Here is a 17,894-nt window from a genome sequence, read left to right as displayed (position 1 = left end):
ATGTTCGTCCCGCTCATCTCCTCCCCTCTGCTTTGATTGGGCGGCCGCTTAGTGATGTTGCTGTGACGCCAAACAAACCGTCCCCTTAGAAAAGAGGTGGTTCGCCGGTCACAGCGACGTCTCTAGGCAGGTAAGTAGGCATGACGGGTCCGGGCAATGTTGTGCACCACGGGCAGCGATTTGCCCGTGTCGCACAACCGATGGGGGCGGGAACGCACGCTAGCGATATCGGTAACGATATCGCAGCGTGTAAAGCGGCCTTAACTCTAATGGGCTAATTAAGGTCTGAAACCATGGTCAAAGATATCTGGGCACACAAATCTCCAAGGGTGCCCAAACATTTGCATCGGCCCATTTTTCAAATGTAAAAGATGAAAATATTTTTAGTTTTTTTGCTTAAAATATAAAGGGAATGTGTCATCTTTGACTTTATACATTTTAGAGATTATTATATCTTCAACTTACTTAACTGTTCACAATAACAGTCATTTTTGTCTAAACGTTTACATGCCACTGTATATACTGGTAGATACCAGGTCTCTACATATTAAAAGATTACATATATTTGTAAGAACTTAACACTCCACAAATTGAAGGAGAAAAGTAACAAGGATTTTCTTTCAAAATGTCAATCCATTCCATATATATAACGTTTCAGCCTATCTGGCCTTCATCAGAACTGAAAATAATACAGAAATAGTATCAGCTTCTCAAATTCAAAATCCATATAAATGTATATAGAAAAAAAGAGATGCTGGTATATCCAAACGTAATATACTGATAAATAATGAAAAAACATTTTATCAAGATCACTATTGTTTAGGAGACCATAATTACAACAATGGGTGCATACAGTAGCGACTAAAAGTTTAGCATTTTTTTAAAGTGTTAGTACTTGTGTCTGGTTATTATGATGCCATTTTCCTGTGATGAATTAAAAGTGCTTGAAGTTATCATCATATAACACCTTAATTGTAACCAAAATGCTTTTGAATATAGGTATGGTCATTCAATAAAAGAAAACTGACTGCCAAAAGTTTTGCATATACTATATATTGATCACAACATAGACAGTAATTCATTGCTTATGTAGCACCCACGGGGCAGGGGTTAAACGTACTCGTCTCCGGGCCGGTGATGTCATGTCTGGGGATGTCATGGGTGGCCCTGCCCAGCTTCGTGGCCCCGAGGTGTAAAATAAAAGGGGAGGATGATGGAATGGAAGTTTGTCTCGTGACGCCACCTGTGGTACGCGGCCATGGATTAGCCGTCTCTGCGAGTGATGTACTCCGGGGCTGATGGTGTCGCAGCAAGGATGGTTCTGCTCCCCACAGGTGGAGTGGGACCCGGGGAGGATGATGAAGGACTGTAATGGCCGTTGGCACTGAAGCACGGAGCGACGGCGACGGCAATAAGAGGCTGAGTCAGCTGCTGCGGTTCTAGGTCTTTTTACTCACAGTTCAAGTGCAGCCTCAGGGTACCGGTCTCTGCCGTGATGGGCCCCAGCCGATCCCGGATCCTTCAGAGGTCAGAACCAGTCCGGTAGTCTGTGGGTCCTTCCTTCTTGCGCTGGTAAAGATGAATCCCTGTGGCCTGAAGCTACTTGGGAACCCCGGTTCTTGTAGTTTTAGCTCCCGTCCCATGTGCAGGAGACTTCTTGACTGGTACGCTTGCATTCAAGCCTACTACTCTTAGCCGTCGCACAACAGTTTGGCAACTCACTTTGATCCAATATTCTGTGTTCATTTTGTGTGAAATCTGTACAGTACTTTTATGGACATCGGATACAGACTTTTTCTTAACAATGTAATCAACTTTGGAGGAAGTTGTCTGTGGTTGTCCTCTTCTAGGTATGTGGGCTGTTCTTTATTATATGTGACACCTGACTCTGAGAACAGTTGAATTCCATATATACCTCTTTCTGGCATTATCTGACTTCCCTCTCAGAATAATAAACTTCCTGATATCTGGGGAAAAAATTGGCTTTGTGTTTACCATGTTTTATCCCAAAAAAATATGTGGGCAAAATTAGACAAATTACAAAATATGTAAATCATGTGTAAAACTAACATAGAAAGGGATAAAACAATGTCAAACACAATTTTCATTCTTAAGCTGGGTTCACACTAAACGACAGCGACAACGACGTTGCTGTTACGTCACCATTTTCGGTGACGTAACAGCGACCTTGTAAGTCGCTGTTATGATCGCTGCTTAGCTGTCAAACACAGCGACGCAGCAGCGATCATAACGTCGCTGTGCTACATGTGCAGAGAGCAGGGAGCCGCACTTAGCACTGGCTCCTTGCTCTCCTAGGTACAGTACATATCGGGTTAATTAACCCGATGTGTGCTGCAGCTACATGTCACAGTGCAGAGAGCAGGGAGCCGCGCGCACTGCTTAGCGCTGGCTCCTTGCTCTCCTTGCTGCAGTATACATCGGGTTAATTACCCGATGCGTACTGCAGCCACATGTGCACAGAGCAGGAGCCGGCGCTGGCAGCAAGAGCGGAGGCTGGTAACCAGCGTAAACATCGGGTAACCAGGGAAAGGTCTTCCCTTGGTTACCCGATGTTTACGCTGGTTACAGCTTACCGCAGCTGCCAGTGCCAGCTCCTGCTCGCTTCATTTCGTCGCTCTCTCGCTGTCACACACAGCGATGTGTGTGTCACAGCGGGAGAGTGACGACCAAAAAATGAAGCTGGACATTCAGCAACGACCGGCGACCTCACAGCAGGGGCCAGGTCGTTGCTGGATGTCACACACAGCGACAGCGACGGGACGTCGCTGCAACGTCACAGAAAATGGTGACGTAGCAGCGACGTCGTTGTCGTTGTCGCTGTGTGTGACACCAGCTTTAGAGTTGAGAACCGTTTGCTTCCGGTTCACTAAAATCACCAGAAAAATTTCATCACAAAGTTTCGTTACCAAGACAATTCCATTTGCCTCTTCAGACTCCTCCAGCCCAATACCAAAATAGCGATCATCACCAAGACAACCATACTAATTTTGTATGCTCAGGGGTTGATAGGATATTACATCATGACGGTAATCAGCCCACATTACTCTTTTATTATGTAAGCATACACAGGGCAGCGCATTATGGTGCCTCTTCCCCTGCTCTGATATCATGGGAAAGCTGGGTGCTGAGAGAAAGATGTACAGCAGAGCATGGGAAAGTTGGGTGCTAAGGGAAAGATCTATTGCAGAGCATGGCAAAGCTGGGTGCTGAGGGAAAAATGTATAGCAGAACATGGGAAAGCCGAGTGCTGAGGGAAATATGTATAGCAGAGCAAGGGAAAGCCGAGTGCTGAGGGAAATATGTATAGCAGAGCAAGGGAAAGTCGACTGCTGAGGGAAATATGTATAGCAGAGCAAGGGAAAGCCGAGTGCTGAGGGAAATATGTATAGCAGAGCAAGGGAAAGCCGACTGCTGAGGGAAATATGTATAGCAGAGCAAGGGAAAGCCGAGTGCTGAGGGAAATATGTATAGCAGAGCAAGGGAAAGCCGAGTGCTGAGGGAAATATGTATAGCAGAGCATGGGAAAGCCGAGTGCTGAAGGAAATATGTATAGCAAAGCATGGGAAAGTCAATTTCTGAGGGAAAGAAGAATAGTAGAGCATGGGAAAGTCGGGGGCTGACGATGAGATGGATAATAGAGCTTTGGAGTGTTGGGGTGGTCCTGGTCCAAATTTTGTACCAAAGCCCATCAAATTCTAGTTACGCCACTGTATATTATACAATTTATCCAGGTTCATTATCTAACATTACTTTATATGTCTTTAACTTCATGTATATACGCGTATGTCAGTACATATTTACATGTACATTAATTGTGTCTCCCATACACCTTATCTATGTTCACCCATTGTAATAACGGTCACCTAAACAATAGTGATTTTGGAAAAAATATGTTTTCGCTTACATGTATTGGTATATTTTTTTTGCATGTACCAACATGCCTATTTTTTTGTATATATCTAGTTATATATATTTTGAATTTGACTATCTGATAGTATTTCTGTATTATTTACAGTTCTCTTGTTATGTTTATGCAACAGAGTGACATTTTTAAATAAAATACTTGTTATTTTTCTGCATCAATTGTTACAAATCAAGTTCTTACAAATATGGAATACAACTTGAGCACCCAGGTTTAAGTCGAGTGCCACATATCTCTCCTTTATAATAAAATATTACAGTGCATTTATAGATATTGACTTATGGTTGACGTTCTTTCTGATGGAAACGTTCACTTTTACTGTCCTTGCTATCTGACCCAGACCGCTATGACAACTTCTTTCAGAGAGACACGATTCAACTGCAGGGTTTACAGCAAATATAAACTTGACTTCTCCCATTTTCAGCACTGCACTCCTCTAATCCCAACCTTCACAAACTCTCCATCCTGGTGACAAGCCAATGTTGAACCTTCTGCTGCCATATTTGTCCCTATTACTGGAGCTGCTATTTAGCATGGTAACTGTGTACCTCTTACTGTCCCACATAATAATGCCTAAGTCTTACGCTGTGCCCAGTATGTAGTAAAATTCCCCTTGTACTCTAAAGATAGAAAAGTTGCCCAATATAAAATATTAATGCCCTCTGTGAGACCCCTACATGGTAAACAATGTAATAATGTTTAAATTTTATCTCTTGGAAAGTAATAAAGCCTTCTTTGCACCCCTTGATGGTTATAATAAACCGAGTGCACCTATAATGTATTAAAGGATCTAAAGTGCACCCTTAACATTTAACGTTGCCCCCTGAGTGATCTTAAAAATAAAAAAATTCTCTGGAGTGTCTCCTTAGCAATTAATAATGTCTCGAGTGCTTCAACAATAGTAATTATGCCCCATGAGTACCCTGTGTACCATAGTAATGTCTCAAGTTCCTGCACATATAGTAATGTCCCCTGAGCCCCCTCACATATAGGGATAATGCCCTTGAGTCCTCTAAATTCAGAAATAATGTTCCCTGAGTTCCCTCCTCATATAGTAAAAATCTCCACTGAATCCCACCCACATACAGTAATAATATCCCTTGTGTCCTCTCCCCACATACAGTGATAACGTGCCTGGGTCTCACGACGTACTGTGAAAGTCTTCTTTCTGTGTCCCTCACACATACAGTAATAATGTCTGTGTTCCCACAAATACAATAATAAGGCCATCTTTATCCCAAACATACATTAATAATGCCCCCTGAGCCCCCAACATATACTTCAATGCCCCATGAGTCCCACTACAAAAAAAATTATAAAGCGCAGAAAGATTATTGGAAACAAAATAAAAAAACATGTAGACACAGCCCTCCACACAATATGATGGCCCCAAAATTTCCCTACACAGTATTATGGCTCCTACAAACCCATACACACAGTATGATGGTTCCTAAACCCTCTGCACACAGTTAATGTGCCCAGCAGCACCTCCCCCACACACAGTATAACGCCCCCACAGCACTTTATACACAGAATGAAGCCACTACAGTCCACCATACAGTACAACTCCACTCCCAGAACCCTACATACAGTATGATACCCCATTAACTCTTCTACACACAGTACAATACCTATCAACTCCCCTCACACAGTATGATGCCACATCGACTCCCCTCACACAGTATGATGCCCCATCAACTCCCCTCGCACAGTATGATGCCCCATCAACTCCCCTCACACAGTATGATGCCCCATCAACTCCCCTCACACAGTATGATGCCCCCATCAACTCCCCTCACACAGTATGATGCCCCATCAACTCTCCTCACACAGTATGATGCCCCATCATCTCCCCTCACACAGTATGATGCCCCATCAACTCCCTTCCCACAGTATGATGCCCCATCAACTCCCCTCACAAAGTATGATGCCCCATCAACTCCCCTCACACAGTATGATGCCCCATCAACTCTCCTCACACAGTATGATGCCCCCATCAACTCCCCTCACACAGTATGATGCCCCATCAACTCCCTTCCCACAGTATGATGCCCCATCAACTCCCCTCACACAGTATGATGCCCCATCAACTCCCCTCACACAGTATGATGCCCCATCAACTCCCCTCACACAGTATGATGCCCCATCAACGCCCCTCACACAGTATGATGCCCCCACAGCTTCCTATAAGTACAAGACAGTCAGTGTCTCGGCGTGGGCGCAGTGTCATGGTGATGTCATAGTGCCAGGGTACACACAGGACATCACCATGTTATTCCACCTTGGCTACTTAACTGATGCTTCTATTAAGGTTTTTACCAATATTGTAAGACTCAGAGATGCCCTTACATACCATGTGCCATTTATTATACTGTAGTAGAGCTATGATGGGTGCAGAGTTATTAGTCGCACCTCACCTGATGCTGTTCCACCCATTATAACTATGCCCTGACCAGACACTTGGTAGGATAAAGCTTACTGGTTATATATTAATAAACAATATGCTTTTCCTGTGCATTGTATTGAAAATTAGAACTTGTGAATTGCTGTGACCTGCAATGTGTTTAGTGATTGAACAATGTATATGCATGAAACACTGTTTCTGGCTTTTTTATATAACTTCCAATGCTAACATTAGCTAAGATCTTGTAAGGTGCTAGGAATAACATGATAACAATATAGAAAACATGATAACAGTATAAATGTGTCTCTTTTCTAAGAGTAACATCTGAAGAAGGAGAAATCCATGATCTCGTCAGCGAACAAGATTTTGTTGAAGGAGTTTATAAGCTGGAACTTGCAACCAAGCGTTTTTGGAGCAAGCTTGGACTTTCACCATTCCATGAATATGTAGATGTAAGTACATAATAATATGTTAATATAAACTAACAATCTAAAGAATTGATCAAAAAGTTTGCAAAATTTCAAGGAGTTTTAAGCCAAAAAAGTGGTGAAAACTCCTTGATCAATTGGAACCTAATAATCTATTATATACAATATCTAACGTTCATTCCTAAACCACCACTATGACCAGGGATAGGTTCATAGAAATCTAGAGGATGTGCATATCCTGTGGATAGGTCATATCTGCTAAAAGCTGGAATCCATCCAGTTGGACTCCAACCAATTCAGACAATGTGCCTGCTCCGGACGGTCCCATAGACAATAAATCTGAAGCAAGTTTTCCATTCCAACTGTATTTTTCAGAACACATTCTCAGGGTCTATGGTAGTCACAGCAAAGAAGGGCAGTGAGCCCCATAGGGGTGAACAGGCCCATGACGATCGGGAGAGTGCAGGGTAGTAAGGAGTTAAGGGTTTGGTTAGGATGGGGGAGGTATATGGGGGCATAGGATTGGTGGATGGTACTGAAGGGGGGATTGGAGGAGAGCAAGGAAGGGGTGGGGGTGTAGTAGGAGGTATAAAAGGGGGTGTAGAAAATGTTACCTCCCTTTTGTCGCCGTGAACTTTGTGCCCCAGGACGTCTGTGCTGCATCCCCCTGCGATGGCTGACCTCGCCGCTTTGATGGAGTTGGTGCGCGGGGCATCCGAGGTCCTGGGTGTGGACGTGCTGCGGGAGCAGCTGGCGGCGGTCTGCGGTGCTGGAGCAGTGATGCCTGCTGCCCCTGCGCCCGGGCCTATCCTACGTGCTCGGCGGGCGCGGCCGCCGGAGCGCTACTCCCCCAGCGGGAGAGGGAGCAGGAGATCAAGGAGCCCCTTCGGGGACCCTCCGGGGCAAGGGAGCCCCGCATCTGCCTCTGTGGAGCTGCCGGCCGCCGGGAGGAATCCTCGCCGGAGATCCCGCGGGTCGGAAGTTGGCGGAGCTTCGGCGAGGCCTACTTCTGGTCTGCGGCCTGCAAGGCCCCGGACCCGAGTAGCGGCAGCCCCCGGTGATGTGCGGGCCGGGGGTGGAGCCCAGCATCCCGGATCTGCGGAGGAGACTCCCTGCAGGCAGCAGGGGAGGAACTCAGGACGGGCAGCAGATGTAGAGCGCAGCGGCAGCCAGAGACGAGCGGGGGAGGAGTACGGTGGCCCGGAGGGCCTGATGTGGTCCCGGATTACGGTCCCCCCCAGCAAGGATCGGGCTGGGGGGGGTTCCCAGCGTGTGTCAGGAGCAGGACGGCCTTCCTGCAGCCGGCAGGGAGGGAGCCCACGGAGCGGGGAGGATGCAGCGGCGGCGCAGCAGTCACACAGGAGACCGGCAGGGATGGACGGCGGTAAGGCGCCACGTCGCGCCAAAAGAATGAGGTCCAGCAGGAGACGCCCGGAGGAGCGGGGTGCGGTGACCGTGGGGGTCGACGGCCGCCAGGTGCGGGCTGTCCCCTTGCTGGTCCCCCCTGTGGCCTGAAGCAGCAGTTCAGACTCCGGAGAGGAAGAAGGGTCGGTGGCAGCGGCGAGTCGGATGGAGCGGCAGCAGGAAGATCGTGGTACGGCTGTTCCGACTTCGGTTCAACGGCAGCCTGGTGAGCGGACGACAGAAATGTTTAATGCTGTGGGTAGTGCAGGCGGGGGTTCCTCCGCGGGAAGCGTTACGCAGGGGGCGGGGGCGGTTGGACAGTCAGGTTTACCGGGCCCGGAGTTTTGGGGGCAGCTTTTGGGGGTGTTGCAGGGGTTGTCTGGGAAGCGGGTAAGTCGGAGTGGGCCTGGGGCTCCGGTGGGGGCGTGGGTGGGCCCCTCGGAGGTGGTGCAGACAGAGGCGCCGGTGCGCGAGGTTGCGGCGCGGGACCCTACCTCGGCGGTAGGTGCGGGACAGGCGGTCGGTGGGGCGGCTGAAGTGGGTGCGAGTAAGGAGGCGGAAAAGGAAAAAGAAAAGGAGGATGAGGTTGTGCGGTTGGACGATAGGGTGCGGAGTGAAATTCATGTGTGTTTTGAAAGTCAGTTAGGGGTCCATTTGAAAAAGGAGGTGAGGGAAAAGATATGGAAAGGGGAGTATGTGGAAAATTTTTCCCTGCTTCCCTTGGAGAAGTTTAATTTGGATAAAGTGAAGTCAAGTGATACAAAAAAGGAGAAAGAGGACGAAGAAAAACGAAGGTATAGGTTGATCCCGAGGACGTTTACTAACTGGCTACAGGCCTTTGCGATCTTAGCCAGCATGATCGGGGAAAAGGAGCCGGAGCATTGTTCCGCCCTATTTGGATATATGGACGCGATAGGGGAGGCGTATAGAGTGTACGGAGGTTTAGGGTGGTTAAGATATGACGAGCAGTTCCGGCAACGGAAGGCTCTGCGGCCTGGTGTCCAGTGGGGTCACAAGGATATTTCCTTGTGGATGTAATTAATGATGGCTCCGGCTCAGCCCTTTCGAGGGGGTGCCGGGAGCCCAGGTGCGAGCGGTGGGTCCCCGGCTGGGTAGAAAAAGGGGGCTTGTTGGCAATATAACGAGGGACAGTGTAAGTTCGGGGCCTCATGTCGGTTCAAACATGAGTGTTCCGGATGTGGAGGTTCCCACTCCTTGGCCAGGTGCTTCAAGAAAGGTAAAGGAAAGGCGGGGGAGGGGTCTGGAAAAAGGGAGGACGCCAGTGAGGGTAGAGGCGATGCTTCCCTATTTAAATGTTCAGGCGGCAGAGTTGTTGGCAAGTGGTTTTACGGACGGTTTTCGGATTCCGTTTGAATCTGAGGCGCCGGTGTTTCGCCCGGGGAATTTGAGGTCCGCAAAAGAACATCCGGAGGTGGTGAAGGAAAAGCTGCAAAAGGAGGTGGAGTTAGGGAGGATGGCGGGCCCATTCCGGGACCCGCCATTCTCCAACTTAAGGATTTCCCCGCTTGGGGTGGTACCTAAGAAGGAGCCGAACAAATTTCGGCTCATTCATCATTTATCTTATCCGGCGGGACTGTCGGTGAATGATGGGATATCACCAGAGTTGTCGGCGGTATGTTATGTATCGTTCGATAAGGCCTTGCAGTTGGTAAGGGTTGCAGGGCGGGGGGCCCTGATGGCAAAGGCGGATGTAGAAACAGCTTTTCATTTACTCCCGGTGCATCCAGAGAGCCTTCATCTCTTAGGGTGTATGTGGGATGGTGATTACTATGTGGATCGTTGCCTGCCGATGGGCTGTTCCATTTCGTGTGCTTATTTTGAGGCATTTAGTACTTTTGTGGAATGGGTAGTCAAGGATGTGGCAGGAGTCCATTCAGTGATTCACTATTTGGATGATTTCTTTTGCGTTGGTCCGGCGGGCTCTTCGGTTTGCTCCTTGTTGTTATTTACGTTAGAGCGGATTGCGCGGAGCCTAGGTATTCCGTTGGCGAAAGAATAAACGGAAGGGCCGGTGACGGCTCTATGTTTCTTAGGTATCGAAATTGATACACTGGCGATGGAATGCCGGTTGCCGGAGGGGAAGCTTATGGATTTGAAGGCGTCGGTGCGGTTTTTGTCTCGGGCTAAGAAGGTGCGGTTGCGGGATTTGCAGTCAGTGCTCGGGAAATTGAATTTCGCTTGTCACATTATGCCGATGGGGCGGATATTTAATAGGAGACTGGTGAGCGCAACCGCGGGGGTGAAAGCTCCAAATCACTTTGTCAGAGTGACCAAGGTGATGAAGGGGGATTTGTTGGTTTGGGAGGAGTTTTTGGACCGGTATAACGGTCGGACCCTTTGGATGAGCGAGGCATTGTCCAATAGCCAGCTGGAATTGTATACTGATGCGGCTGGCGCAACAGGTTTTGGAGCAATTTTTCAGACGCGCTGGTGTGTGGGAAAGTGGCCACGGTTTTGGGTGGAAACAGGTTTGGTAAAGAATTTGGCGCTGCTGGAACTTTTTCCCATTATTGTGGCGGTGGAGTTGTGGGGCCCCGCTTTTTCCGGAAGAAGGGTTTGCATGCATTGTGACAGCAGTGCGGTGGGGCATTCCATCAATGCACTGTCGGCAAAATCCCCACCGGTTGTGGGGTATTTAAGGCATCTGGTGTTGCGTTGCTTGGAGTTAAACATTTGCGTGGTTGCTCGGCATGTGCCCGGGGTTCAAAACGAGGTGGCTGACGCGCTATCACGGTTTCAGTTTTGCAGGTTCAGGAGGTTGGTGCCGGGAGCAGACACGGATGGAGAACCCTGCCCGGAATGGCTGTGGGGCCTGGCATCGGTATAGCATTTGAAGGAATTAGGAGATCGGTGGCCGAGGCTACTTGGTGCCGATATCAGGCGGTTTGGAAGGAATGGGCAGAGTTGGAAAGTGGGGACTTCATGGAGCCGGGTTACAGGGGCCGAGTGTTGGGGGTCCTGACGTTAATTAGTGGGGACTTTTCGGCAGGTCGGTCCGTTTCGGTGATTGGTTACAAGTTGGCAGCGTTGGCCTTCTTGTTTCAGATGCAAGGGGTTCGGGATGCGACTAAGGATTTTCTGGTGCGGCAGGCAATAAGGGTTTTCGTAAAGGGGCCCAGTCGCGTGACATGAGGCGGCCGGTGTCATTGCCATTGTTGGTTCGTTTAGTGGGGTGTTTAAGGGAGTTGTGTTCATCTCCTTATGAGCGGGTGTTGTTTTCGGTAGCTTTTGTATTGGCGTTTTTTGGGGCCTTTCGCATTGGTGAATTGGTCAGCCCAACTAAGCAAGCGATGGGTGGTTTGCTGATGGAGGATGTAATGCTGGGGGAGGAAAGGGTGGAATGTCGGCTTCGTTTTTCAAAGACGGATCAGAGGGGCCGGGGGCGCTTAGTGGTGTTGTTTGCATTACCGGGGCACCAGTTATGCCCGGTGGTACAGGTTTCAGAGTTTTTAAGGGTGCGCGGTGGTTACCCCGGCGTTTTCCTTAGGCATACGGACGGATTTGCTTTATCCCGTTACCAATTCATTGCGGTGCTGAAGATGGCTTTAGCACAGGTGGGGGAGGAGCCAAGTGAGTACGGGTCTCACTCCTTCCGGATTGGGGCGGCAACGGAAGCCGCTAGGTGGGGTTTGAGTGAGGATTGGATCCAGCGGATTGGGAGGTGGGAGTCTTCCAGGTTTCGCTTGTACATTAGGCCTCACTTGGTCAGGTGATGGTTTGTAAGTGGGGGAGTCCTTGTTGGCATTTTTGCGATATTTTTCTTGTTCTGTTGCTGTTTTCATTCGTGGTTTTTGTATTTTGTAGGTCCATGCCTTGTGTGGATCCTCGGGCACTCCTATGTGTATTGGCGAACGTTGTGGGCGGATGTTCGTCGCGACGGTCGGCAGCTCGGAGTGGCGGTGACGGAATCCCGAGTAAAGTGGCTTGGAATTCGGGGCATGACCTGGGGTAGAGTGCGCCCCGAGGTGGCTTATTATAGCCGCATGGATCGTGACCCGGATGTGTTGATTTTACATGTGGGAGGGAATGATTTGGGAGTGAGGTCGGCGAGAGAAGTAAAAAGGGACATAAAGCTGGATCTGTTACATTTGTGGAGGGCGTTCCCGGGCATTGTTATTGTTTGGTCGGATATTATAGCTCGGACGCAGTGGCGTTTTGGTAGGTCGGTGGACCGTATTAACAGGGCTCGGAGCAAATTAAACCGGGCAATTGGCAAGTTTGTGGCGCGGAATGGTGGTTTGGTGGTGCGGCACAGAGAACTGGAGGAGTCCACTGAACAGTATCTAAGGCGAGATGGGGTCCATCTCACGGACGTGGGTTTACATTTGTGGATGTTGGGATTGAGGGATGGTCTGGAGCAAGCGCTGGGCGTGTGGAGGGCCCGGGCCAAGTAAGGTGTCACTTGGCCGGACTGTGGCGGGGTGATAGGTCCGTCTGAGAGGTTGGGAGTACCGACAGTCGGTTTGTTGGTACGAAGTCGCTCAAGGGGAGTGGCTTCGGATTGGATGGGAACTTGTGGGCGGAGGTCCTGCAGGTTCTGGGTGGGGGTAATTAACGATGGAACGTTATTACCCCTCACCTCGGACCGGTTGGTCACGGCCGAGGTGGTCCTCTGGGCCGGTTGGAGGTTACGGCCAGGGGGTTAAGAATGATGGTTTCCCTCTTGGATGGATCTATCGGTGGTTTTGGTTATTAAGGGGGTATATATGTATAAGGTTATGTTTAACAATGGGTGGCATGTTTGAGCCACGAGTTTGGTATACATATATACGGTTGAAAAATAAAGCTGTGGCCATTCCTGCAATAAAGTCGTGGTTATCATCTTTATTTAAGTAAATATGGTACGGGGGGTGTTTAACATGGTAACCTGCTTATCCCTTATAGATGCGTCAAGAAGAGCAGTGAGCCCCATAGGGGTGAACAGGCCCATGACGATCGGGAGGGTGCAGGGTAGTAAGGAGTTAAGGGTTTGGTTAGGATGGGGGAGGTATATGGGGGCATAGGATTGGTGGATGGTACTGGAGGGGGGATTGGAGGAGAGCAAGGAAGGGGTGGGGATGTAGTAGGAGGTATAAAAGGGGGTGTAGAAAATGTTACCTCCCTTTTGTCGCCGTGAACTTTGTGCCCACCCGCCCTTTATAAAAATTACAAAAAAAAAAAAAAAGAAAATTATACTTAAATAAAAGAAAAGAAAAAAAAAAAGAAAAGGATATAAAAAAAAAAAAGAAAAGGGTGATTGTTTTATCAAAAAAAAAAAAAAAATGGATGGTTTTGTTTTGTTGTCACAGCGGGGTGATGGGTCCGTCTGAGAGGTTGGGAGTACCGACAGTCGGTTTGTTGGTACGAAGTCGCTCAAGGGGAGTGGCTTCGGATTGGATGGGAACTTGTGGGCGGAGGTCCTGCAGGTTCTGGGTGGGGGTTATTAACGATGGAACGTTATTAACCCTCACCTCGGGCCGGTTGGTCACGGCCGAGGTGGTCCTCTGGGCCGGTTGGAGGTTACGGCCAGGGGGTTAAGAATGATGGTTTCCCTCTCGGATGGATCTATCGGTGGTTTTGGTTATTAAGGGGGTATATATGTATAAGGTTATGTTTAACAATGGGTGGCATGTTTGAGCCACGAGTTTGGTATACATATATACGGTTGAAAAATAAAGCTGTGGCCATTCCTGCAATAAAGTCGTGGTTATCGTCTTTATTTAAGTAAATATGGTACGGGGGGTGTTTAACATGGTAACCTGCTTATCCCTTATAGATGCGTCATGACCCACCCACCATGTCCATCCTGAGTGATTTCAGCACATTGAGAGCACAGGGATTTTTAGACTCTGCCCATTTTACTTTCTCCCTGACCCTAATTTGTAAGTAGGCACCCCTATAAGGGAAAACAAGTGTGTCGATCACTGAGACTTCTATTTACGAGACAGTTGGGCTGTGTATATTTATTTATACTTAATATATGTAGATATGTTGTGTTATTGTGTGCTTTATACTGACTATACACATTGTGGTCCTGGGTTGTCTAGACTGGTGGAATGGTACGCACCAGGATCCCATGTCCTCTCACAGTAAGGCTATGTGCGCACTGAGCGTTTTTCGTGGTGTTTTTGCACGTTTTCTTGGGTGCGTTTTTGTGCGTTTTTGGGCTCAAAACTGCATGACTTTGCTTCCCCAGCAAAGTCTATGAGTTTTCATTTTTGCTGTCCCCACACAACTTTTTTTTTAGCTGCGTTTTTGAGCTAAAAAAAAAATGGACATGTCAATTCTTTCCTGCATTTTACTACGTTTGGACTGAAAAAACGCATCAAAACGCAGTGATCAAAAACGCAGCAAAATACAGCCAAAACCGCACCGAAACGCGGTAAAAACCCATGCGTTTTTTCCGGTACGGTTTTGCCGCAGGTTGTTTTTTTTCGTCTTTGTGTGTTTTTTGCGGCCAAAAATGCACAACAACACAGCGTAAAAAAAACGCTATGTGCGCCCATAGCCTAATAAATAATTATAAAGTTTATTTTTATAGCGCCAATATATTCGACAGTACTTTACAATTAAGCGGGGGCTTGTACAAACAAAAAAAAAACAAAGTAGCACATAGTTCAGCAACTACAGTAGGAATGAGGGCTCTGCTCGCAAGCTTACAATCTATAGGGAAATAGGGGGATACAAAAGGTAGAACGTGCTTGTAGTATATGGTCCAGCCATAATTATGATAAATTATAGGTTTCATATAAAGTTGAATGATACGGTCATCAGATAACAATCATTTAAGTGCACTTACGTGCTGTTGTTTGTATGGAGGATGTGAGGACAGAAATAGGAGGGAGAAGGTAATGAATAGCATTTAGAAGGTGGAACAGGTGAGGGAGAGTTAACTTAGGGAGTTAAGATAATAAGGTTTTCTGAAGAGATGTGTTTTTAACACTTGCTTAAAAACATGGGGGATGGATATGAGTCGCATCCTTTGCGGTAATGCATTCCAGAAAACTGGTTCAGCCCGGGAAAAGTCTTGGAGACAGAGGTGCGAGGCTTGGATTATGGAGGATGTTAGTCTAAGATCATTTGCGGAATGGGCAGGTAGAATGACAGAGATGAGGAATGAGATATACAGTGCCTACAAGTAGTATTCAACCCTCTGCAGATTTAGCAGGTTTGATAAGATGCAAATAAGTTAGAGCCTGAAAACTTCAAACAAGAGCAGGATTTATTAACAGATGCATAAATCTTACAAGACAACAAGTTATGTTGCTCAGTTAAATTTTAATAAATTTTCAACATAAAAGTGTGGGTCAATTATTATTCAACCCCTAGGTTTAATATTTTGTGGAATAACCCTTGTTTGCAATTACAGCTAATAATCGTCTTTTATAAGGCCTGATCAGGCTGGCACAGGTCTCTGGAGTTATCTTGGCCCACTCCTCCATGCAGATCTTCTCCAAGTTATCTAGGTTCTTTGGGTGTCTCATGTGGACTTTAATCTTGAGCTCCTTCCACAAGTTTTCAATTGGGTTAAGGTCAGGAGACTGACTAGGCCACTGCAACACCTTGATTTTTTCCCTCTTGAACCAGGCCTTGGTTTTCTTGGCTGTGTGCTTTGGGTCGTTGTCTTGTTGGAAGATGAAATGACGACCCATCTTAAGATCCTTGATGGAGGAGCGGAGGTTCTTGGCCAAAATCTCCAGGTAGGCCGTGCTATCCATCTTCCCATGGATGCGGACCAGATGGCCAGGCCCCTTGGCTGAGAAACAGCCCCACAGCATGATGCTGCCACCACCATGCTTGACTGTAGGGATGGTAGGTATTCTTGGGGTCATATGCAGTGCCAGTCTCCAAACGTCACGTGTGTGGTTGGCACCAAAGATCTCGATCTTGATCTCATCAGACCAGAGAACCTTGAACCAGTCTGTCTCAGAGTCCTCCAAGTGATCATGAGCAAACTGTAGACGAGCCTTGACATGACGCTTTGAAAGTAAAGGTACCTTACGGGCTCGTCTGGAACGGAGACCATTGCGGTGGGAGTACATTACTTATGGTATTGACTGAAACCAATATCCCCACTGCCATGAGATCTTCCCGGAGCTCCTTCCTTGTTGTCCTTGGGTTAGCCTTGACTCTTCGGACAAGCCTGGCCTCGGCACGGGTGGAAACCTTCAAAGGCTGTCCAGGCCGTGGAAGGCTAACAGTAGTTCCATAAGCCTTCCACTTCCGGATGATGCTCCCAACAGTGGAGACAGGTAGGGCCAACTCCTTGGGAGTTTTGAACCCCTTGCCAGCCTTGTGACCCTCCACGATCTTGTCACTGATGGCCTTGAATGCTCCTTTGTCTTTCCCATGTTGACCAAGTATGAGTGCTGTTCACAAGTTTGGGGAGGGTCTTAATTAGTCAGAAAAGGCTGGAAAAGAGATAATTAATCCAAACATGTGAAGCTCATTGTTCTTTGTGCCTGAAATACTTCTTAATACTTTAGGGGAACCAAACAGAATTCTTGTGGTTTGAGGGGTTGAATAATAAATGACCCTCTGAATAAACTTTTCACAATTTAAAAAAAAAAATAAAAAAAGAAATAACATTCTTTTTTTCTGCAGTGCATTTCACACTTCCTGGCTGATCTACAGTCCAAATGTCACAATGCCAAGTTAATTCCGAATGTGTAAACCTGCTAAATCTGCAGGGGGTTGAATACTACTTGTAGGCACAGTGGTGCAGAACAGTGGAGAGCTTTTGTGGGTGAGAGATATAAGTTTGTATCGTATTCTGTAGCTGATGGGCAGTCAGTGGAGTGATTGGCATAAGATGGAGGCATCGGTGAAGTGGCTGGACAGGAATATGACCCTGGCTGCTGCATTCAGAATGAATTGGAGTAGAGAAAGTTTGGTTAGAGGGAGACCAATCAATAAAGAGTTGCAATAGTCCAGACAAAAATGAGTAAGAGCAACAGTAAGGGTTTTTGCAGTTTCAAAGGCGAGAAATGGTCGAATTCTGGAGATGTTTTTAAAGGGAACCTGTCAGCAGAAATTTCGCCCAAAACCTAAAAGATTCCCCCTCTGCAGCTCCTGGGCTGCATTCTAGAAAGGTCCCTGTTATTATTGTGCCCAATGTGAAACCAAAATAAAGACTTTATAAAATGGTACCTTTTTGTATTCAGATACTGTAAATGTGACACGGGGGCGGGCTCTCTGGCGTCCGTTATCCTGCCTCCTGGTCCTGTATGCCGCCCCCCATCACTTCTTTCCATAGCTGATGCACCGCCCACTGCTCAGCCATCCCCGCGCATTGCCCAGTGCCAGTCTCACGGGACTGAGCAGTGTGACCGCTGGTGACGTGTGCGCAGGCAAGTGATTATGGGTGGGGCTGTGATTGTTATCCCTTTTGTCACGTGATAGTATTTTGAACACGCCCCTATCACGTGACAAAAGGAAGCATCCCTGGAAGCAGCCCATACAGTCTAGCACTACCCTGAGCACAGTGTGACCGCTGGTGAGGTTTGCGCGCTCACGAGATTATGGGCGGGTACTTGCTGATAACAATCACAGCCCCACCCATAATCACTTGCCTGCGCACACGTCACCAGCGGTCACACTGCTCAGTCCTGTGAGACTGGCACTGGGCATGCGCGGGGATGGCTGGAGCAGTGGGCGGTGCATCAGCTATGGAAAGGAGCGATGGGGCCGGCATACAGGACCAGGAGGCAGAATA

The 17,894-nt window shown here is 47.8% G+C and overlaps 1 protein-coding gene across 1 annotated transcript in view; it reads left to right on the top strand.

Annotated features, from left to right (window-relative positions):
• TTR (transthyretin) overlaps positions 1-17,894 on the top strand; it is a 33,913-nt gene that overhangs the window by 6,722 nt on the left and 9,297 nt on the right. The window contains exon 3 of the mRNA XM_075316046.1: positions 6,664-6,799. Within this exon, the coding sequence (XP_075172161.1) occupies positions 6,664-6,799 (136 nt within the window). The remainder of the gene's footprint in view (positions 1-6,663; positions 6,800-17,894) is intronic.

Source organism: Anomaloglossus baeobatrachus, chromosome 6 (assembly GCF_048569485.1).
Source record: "Anomaloglossus baeobatrachus isolate aAnoBae1 chromosome 6, aAnoBae1.hap1, whole genome shotgun sequence".
NCBI lineage: Eukaryota > Metazoa > Chordata > Amphibia > Anura > Aromobatidae > Anomaloglossus > Anomaloglossus baeobatrachus.
This window is presented reverse-complemented; position numbering and strand designations above follow the sequence as displayed.